The 7,958-nt window shown below is 33.6% G+C and overlaps 1 protein-coding gene across 1 annotated transcript in view; it reads right to left on the bottom strand.

Annotated features, from left to right (window-relative positions):
- Positions 1-7,958, bottom strand: part of LOC106460813 (whirlin-like) — a gene marked incomplete at its 5' end in the record, with an annotated part of 71,485 nt that overhangs the window by 55,736 nt on the left and 7,791 nt on the right. Inside the window, one exon of the mRNA XM_022388124.1 lies at positions 5,705-5,895. Within this exon, the coding sequence (XP_022243832.1) occupies positions 5,705-5,895 (191 nt within the window). The remainder of the gene's footprint in view (positions 1-5,704; positions 5,896-7,958) is intronic.

Raw genomic sequence — 7,958 nt, 5'->3', positions numbered from 1 at the left:
AGACTGTTTGTCGTCGAGTGAATAATGCGCATGCGCGGTTTTTCTTGTGGAAACATTCTAACTTATGCAGCAGGTTCTCGGTCAGAAAGTGTAATGGTCGTACATACAAACAGGCAGAATAATAGTATAGATCACATAGAATGATCTACCGAAAACTCCACATAGATGATAAAAAGTTTGAGCATGGTACAGGGTGCGGCAAAAGTTTTATCTCTCTTCACCTCACCTCACGTATGCCAATACCTCCAACATCAAGTTCAGACCTTCACTAAAGCTGTTTACCACCTCCGAAAGAACTACCACGATGATGATTGTGATGATTTTGACTCTAGATTCACTTGAAGAATCTTAACCCTACCGACTCGGGTCTTTCTATGGTCACTGGGCAAAGGCCATGTCATCACGTTTGTAGACTCATTCAAAATTTTATTGAACAATAACTTTATGAATGTATGTCAACAAGTCTGGTATCAAATTGTAGATTATAATTCAAATTTTAGTATTGTATATTAGTTAATTTCTTAATTTAAAAGTAACTATTTAAAGAAATCTTTAATATAGATTTTTGTGTCACGTGGTATGTTGAATGCAACATTGGTTCAGATTAGATGCTTGTGATGTCCAAATACAAAATCTAGCGTTTCTTACGAATTAAATACTCAATTTACCGATATTTACAAGCTAGAATATAAGATAAGAACCTCCTGTCTTTTCTATTTTCGGAGATATTTATATATTTCTTGAATCAACCAAGGTGGTCTCACCCACGTCTTCCATTTTTGAGAATTCTTGCTTATGTACACGTGTGTATAACCAATCGAAAGCTTAGAATGTCCCCCTAGTGGTTTTCTCAGCCTCTGCGAAGTATTTGCACGGGAAACCTTTTTTTTTTTCCTCAAGAAAAGATTCCAAACGGTAAGGTAAGACATTAGTGAGCTCGACAAAATCATATTTTTTAGACCCAAATACAGCTTAGTTACTGTATTCTGTGGTATTGATATAGTAATTTATGATTTTTTGTTATTTAAAAATGCATATATAAAACCTAAAAATATATTTTGTTTTACATCCTCCACGTGCGAAAGTTGATGAGGCTTTACAACTTGCGGCAAGCAACAAACGAGTACAAAGTACGTAACTAGAAGAAATAATTGTTTTTCTAATTTTCTTTATTTACTATTATATGTTTTAAGAAAAATAACTGAAACTTAAGAAGTTATTTGTAAATAGTAATAATGTATATACAATACATATATATAATGTATTATAACCGAAATGTGACTGTATTTTACAAAATACTGGGCCCTTAGAACACAGCCAAGACAGGTCACTTTGTAATGGCCAGTTTTATACTATTGGATACCTTAAGATGAGTGCGCATGCGCCGCGTCATTGCAACATCTGTAATGTTAGTCAGATAGGGCTGAAAGGTAAATAAAATAAAAATAATAAATATATATAGATGTATAATGTTATGAGATTTAAGCTATTTAGGCTAAACATTTATGTTTTAGTGTTATAATCTGTAGTCATTCTAGAACGAAAAAAGTATAATTGACATATATTTCTTAATTTTTTATGGTAGTTACGAGGTCGGTCAAATCGACCAAACCCGTACAGAAATACAATAGTAAAAATAACAGATAAAATATAAAGTTTTTCAAAAACGTTTGATAATTATCAGTAGGTTATAAAGATTTCAACTGTGAAATTTTAGAATTTTCTGATGCACAAAAGTATTTTTAATCTTAAAATCAAAATTACTTTGCATGTTGGATAGTCAACATTCAAAAATAAATGTATGAGAAAACATTAATTAAAAAATCTTATAACTCAGTAAAAAAAAATGATATTTTGCACACGAAAGCCTTGTAATATTTACCGATAGTCTGCAAAATTTCTTGAAGGTACGCTTATTGTATTAAATGTTCTAGCATGAAAACTATAACAAGCACAAAATGGTTACGAGGTCGGTTCCTTAAAGAGTTTATAGATACGAGGAATTTTCCCGTCTATGTGGAGTCCCCCGGTGGAACATCAGTAAGTGTACGAACTTACAATACTAAAATAAATCCGGGAATTGCATTTAACAATACAGTTTGAGCACAACTGGTTTCTTCAACAACCTAAAGAAATAAGAATCGATGCTGAAAGTGTAATATAAAGATCTTGACTTTGAGCAATTTGCATGTGGTTTTTCGAGGACGTAAATGACAACATTTCTTGAATCGGCGTATCCAATAAGATAAAAGCGGGATTGGTCTGTCTAAAGGATGTTTTAATCACGTTTCGTCGACCATCTGCCTAACTGAAGTCCACCTTGCAAGGTAAATTAAACACGTTCTTTAAGATGTACTCGCTTTCTTAACATCTTACAGACTTCTGAAGTAAAAAATAGTTACGCTTAGTTGCTCTTTATTATTGTTATTTTCCACACTTTATTTTGATGCAGATCGAGTTATTGAGTTGCATCTCTTCCACTTGCTGCCTCCCCTCCCCTAAAAAAATAATGTTTCCGACTTGATCTTAGATATTTTGATCAAACTCCTCTTTCTATTTCCAAAAATATAGATAACCACTCAGAACGAGAAGCATATGTTAGAGGACCAGCTGCCGCGAACTGAAGAATTGTTTTTTTTTAGCATTATCAGGTCGCTTGTAAGGAAATGAGTGTCCATTTTCTCTTTGGAATTATTTTTGGATGTAAATAAAATTGTCATTATTTTGATAGTTCAATAAAACAACAGTTGGACGATCCTACATAATGACACGCGTTTTATTCAAATCACCATCTTGTTTTATTGAAAGAGAGGGGTGAATAAAAGCTGCTCTAGTTTAAAGAAAAAGTGATTTAGATATTCTGTACCATGAGTACAGTATGGTGTACCACATCCAGTTCTAAACAAAACTTCTAATGAACTCGCGTTCCTCTAAAACAAGTATTCTTTTTAAGGTATGAGAATTTTAAATAAGGGGTTTGCTTTATAGTCATCTTCCATATTATAGATTATGTGCTATTATTTCCGATATATTTTGTCACGTCAGTTATATACTCCAGTTTTATGTGCTATTAATTCAGATATATTTTATCACATCAGTTATATACTCCAGTTTTATGTGCTATTATCCGATATATTTTGTCACGTTAGTTATATACTCCAGTTTTATGTGCTATTAATTCAGATATATTTTATCACATCAATTATATACTCCAGTTTTATGTACTATTATTTCAGCTATATTTTATCACATCAGCTATGCACTGCTGTGTTTTGTGTTATTATTTCAGATATATTTTGTCACTTCAGTTATATACTCCATATAAACCTAATATAAACCTAAGAGTTCATAAACCTAAATGATGTAACATGTTACTTCAGTGTAATACATTCATCGTGTGACATCCTTAAATATTATTATATAACACCAGCACGCTTCAATAAACCAGAGTTCATAAACCTCTCTGGGAAAAGGATTTTTTAAAGACTAAAATTGGACATGAAAGATATTCACAGTTTTTCGTTAAAAGGCTTTATTTATAAAAATTAAAACGATCACGGAACACTAAACAAATATGTGGATATTTTGTTCAACTGTAACTTAGCAAAGGGAGAGAAAATCTCTAGAATTAACTTAAATCACAACAATGCGTTTCTACTTATGACATAGGTTATTTAGGTTTTTCCCAATTGATATAAAATAAATTACAAGTAAGTTGTTATAATTAACTTCCTTTTAGGGCAAGCTACCTATTTAGAGCATGACTAAAAAATCATGCTGCTAATGAGTGTATCTAATTAATTGAAATTCTATTTATAATGCATTCTTAGTACGGATTCTTAGTTATGAGAGTTAATTAATTCGAGATAATTTGAAACGCTTAATTATTAGAATTGAAGTTAAGATTGATCAACAAATGATGTACTTTACAAACCGGTCTCGGTAATTAAAGTCTGTAATTTAACCAGTTAAATGTAATCCCTTGTAACAATGACTTCCTTCGATCTTAAACAATATCTTACAATACAAACAGGCCCGGCATGGTCAAATGGTTAGGACGCTTGACTCGCATTCTGAGGGTCGCGGGTCCGAATCCCTGTCCCACCAAACATGCTCGCCCTTTCAGCCGTGGGGGCGTTATAATGTGACGGTCAATCCCACTATTCGTTGGTAAAAGGGTAGCCCAAGAGTTGGCGGTGGGTGGTGTTGACTAGCTGCCTTCCCTCTATTCTTACACTGTTAAATTAGGGACGGCTAGCGCAGATATCCCTCGTGTATCTTTGCGCGAAATTTAAAACAAACAATATCTTACAATACAAAGAATATGTAACTGTGTCTTATCTCAGTTTCTTTTACTTTTGTCCACAATTCACGGCTTGTTTGTGCTCTGAAGTCGATTATAATAACGTATCGATACTGTACGGTATTTGATCTTATTTAGTAACATAAATATAACGACATTATACGCTATTTTACAGAGGGTCGAGTATCTTATATTAAAATGATTTTGAATATGTAAATCAACAAATCACGTGACAATCACAACTGATATAAAGTCGCGATAAAACGGCATTTATCAGAACTACATTTTGACGTTGTTTGGCGTTCCCTAGGCGGTGTGATATCATCGAAAATTGGTTGCTTTTGGAAAGGGTATGTAACAGTTCTCTCCGATGCAAAATATTCATACATTCAGATTATAAAGATGTGTTCAGATCGGGGAATTTATAGTTTCCAAGGCAGAGACATCCCTTGTACTTAATGGTATTGGATAGCAAAGAAATATGAATGAACTTGGGGCACTAGGACCATCCAGAAAGAGACCTGCAACAAGCTGTATACAATTAAGAACAGTTTCTGTGTAGAAAAGGAGACACAAATGACAAATACACATTTTGCTTCCACGACATATCTGTTCAACTATCTCACACCCCAAGCAACTGGAGAATGAACCGGGTATCCATGTTATATCATACGAATACATATCGTTCAAGTCGCCGGACGCAGCGCCTATGGATTTCTGTGCGGTAGAAATGTTGAAACTAGCGCTAGGAAATCGTCGTCCTCGTACACCAGATATATTATTAAAAACAGTAGGATAAGAGGGTTGTGCTTTGAATCGCTTTCAATGGAAACTTTATTGCAAGACTATTGTTAAGATGAACGGTTGTCAGATAGAGTATGACCGGACATGGAGACATGAACTGTAGGAACGTGTGAAGCTCCGAAATCGTTTTAATTTAATATGTTCAACCTTTGTATTAATTATATTCATCAAAAATTATAAATCATTAAAGCGTTTATAAAAAAAAAAACAACAACAGAAAAACGTTTATCACAGATAGCCCATTGTGTAGCTTTGTGCTTAACTTCAAACAAACAAAAATGTAAAGTCTTATCGCCATCTTATTCAATCCACTTTGCTATATTGAGTAAAATAATTATTTGGCCGTGTATAAACCTTTCAATCAGTATTGTGCATATTGCAATGACGTCATTGAAATTAAAAACTAGTTTAAAATAGTTTCAATTTTAGGTTTCGAAAAAGCTTGATCAATTAGCATTGTATCTATTAATGTAGGACTTTGCATCTAGTAACTAACAAGTTCTATCACTTGCTACTAAGACTAACGTATGGGTTACGTTCAATCAACCCAACTCTTTTTGTAAAGTTATAAACGCTGAACGTTATTCATGGCCTTACCGTGGGGATGATAGCTGTTGATGGTCTTGGTACCAAGGTTGTCCGCTGTAGGGCGTGCATGCAAGGGGGATCTTTCCTACGTATCGAATGGTCATTGTCATGAGAGGGGAAAATTTCAAAATGTCCACGGCCTTATCGTGTGAGATAGTTTGAAAGTCCTGGTCGTTTACTGACAGTATTTGATCACCAACCTATAAGAAAAATAGGAAAAAAAAATGTTAATCGATTATAATTTCTGGTAAACGGCTGTTTCTCGGTAAACCAAACCCAGTAAGTTTTTTTATAATTAAATCATAGTTACTGTGTAAAATTAGTGTCGTTATCATGGGTAAAAACGTACAATGATCATTTTGACCAACACAAATCTTTTGACCAAGGTTTTTGGGGACTAGGGCGGCCCTGAAAAAACTATGGGGTTGTACATGTTATTGGATATATTCTGAGGCCCTTTGTACAAGTTTCAGAAACCAGTTACAACTGGTGGGTCAGCGGTAAGTTTACGGACTTACAACACTAAAATCAGGGGCTTGATTCCTCACGATGGATACATTAGGTAGTTCAATGTGGATTTGCTCTAAAACAAATAGACTAAACTAAAACTAACTTGACTCTATAGAAAAAAATCATAAATCACTTACAACCTGACAATCACATAAATACTCAAACCTTTATATGTACGTTCAACTGATTGTTTAAAACTTCAGTTGCACATGAAAAAAAAACAAAAAACATATCATTGGATTAACCAGTTATGATACTTTCCTTGTACAAATGAAAATGGTTCGAACTTTAGACCAATCACGATTAGAACAGTATTTACAGTAAAACGTAAAATGTGTTTATTTTACTTAAATAATGCTTTGTAATCATGCCTGGGAGAGACCTCTTTGACGGATTTCAGCCTGCAGCTGGAGTACTTTCACCCACGCGTTTTAATTTTGATTTAAATTCTAGTTCCAAACTCCTCTGAAATCTAAGGACCTGATGAAGAAAAGCAACATCGTAAAGATCATAAGCATTAAATCTATGGAATTACTAAAAAAAAAAGAAAAAGAACGCATGCGTAGTATTGAAACTAGATATAATGTTCATTAGAGTTTGCATCATCATTTCTAAGCAACAAACTTGGATGAACTTTATTAAAGTAAAAATTGATGTAACTTTCGTACTGTGGCTATTACCTTAATGGCTACCATGAACAAAGACTTCAGTTTAAACGTTAATAGAAAAAAAGTAACCCCAACAACAAGTTAATAAGAATAATAAATAATAGCGGAAATAGAAAAAGTAAAAATCCAGAAAGAAATTAGCTGAAAAAATACAAATAAAAACTAATAACTTAGAAAAAGAAAAGTGTTGTAGAAAGAGCAAGAAAGACGAATAACGAAAAGAATCGCTAAGAGCAGAAACATCACACGCCCCATAGTGATATAAAAATACAAATAGGAAGACTAATTCAATGACGAGGAACCCACTTTGAGACTAATAATGCTTGGAGACGATTTGAATGTAATGAAAAAAAACATTAATACAAGTTTAACATAACAGCAAAGATTTTGCCATCATCAGGTACACTAAGAAGACTAAAGCAGGAATCCGAAGTGTGTTTATCAGACGGTATCTTTCTTTAAAACTCTAATAGATGGCGCTACAATAGAGGGCGCGATTTGAGATTAGAAACTTCATGGACGGGAATAGATGTATTCCATGGGAATTTCTTCACGTTCAGCAGTAGCAGTGACCACAACAAAGAACTAAATTGAAGCTGGAGTTTTAGGAAAACGCAGTAAACACGAACACGAAATTCAACAAATAAATAAAGTATTTGACATGGGGTGGTTTTGTTCATATTTCAGCGAAAAGTAGCCAGCAAGAGAGATGGTTGCTATAGCAACATAAAGACAGTTTTCCGGGATAATAGCCGAAAGTAAAGTAGAAGAACTAGTGAGAAATTAATTAAAATGTCAAAAGTTTACATTAAAGTGCAAACGGTTCTTCTAACTGTTGTTTACAAATATACAATCTATTTTTTTATGTCATTTCCCTCTCCCTGTAGAAGAAATGTGGGAAAATGCGCAGTAATCTTTCTACCATTTTAAAATAAAAAACGTGGAATTTCACGAGTTGTAGGATTAGCCCAGAACGAGCTAGTTGTTCAGCTAGGGACAGTCTTTTCCAGTGGGAAATATGAGTAACTAACTATACGTCCTAGAAGTAAATATTTCCAATGGGAAATATGAGTAACTAACTATAC

This window comes from Limulus polyphemus, unplaced genomic scaffold, assembly GCF_000517525.1.
Source record: "Limulus polyphemus unplaced genomic scaffold, Limulus_polyphemus-2.1.2 Scaffold36, whole genome shotgun sequence".
NCBI lineage: Eukaryota > Metazoa > Arthropoda > Merostomata > Xiphosura > Limulidae > Limulus > Limulus polyphemus.
The sequence above is the reverse complement of the archived record's forward strand: the minus strand, read 5'-3'. Positions and strand labels throughout refer to the sequence as shown.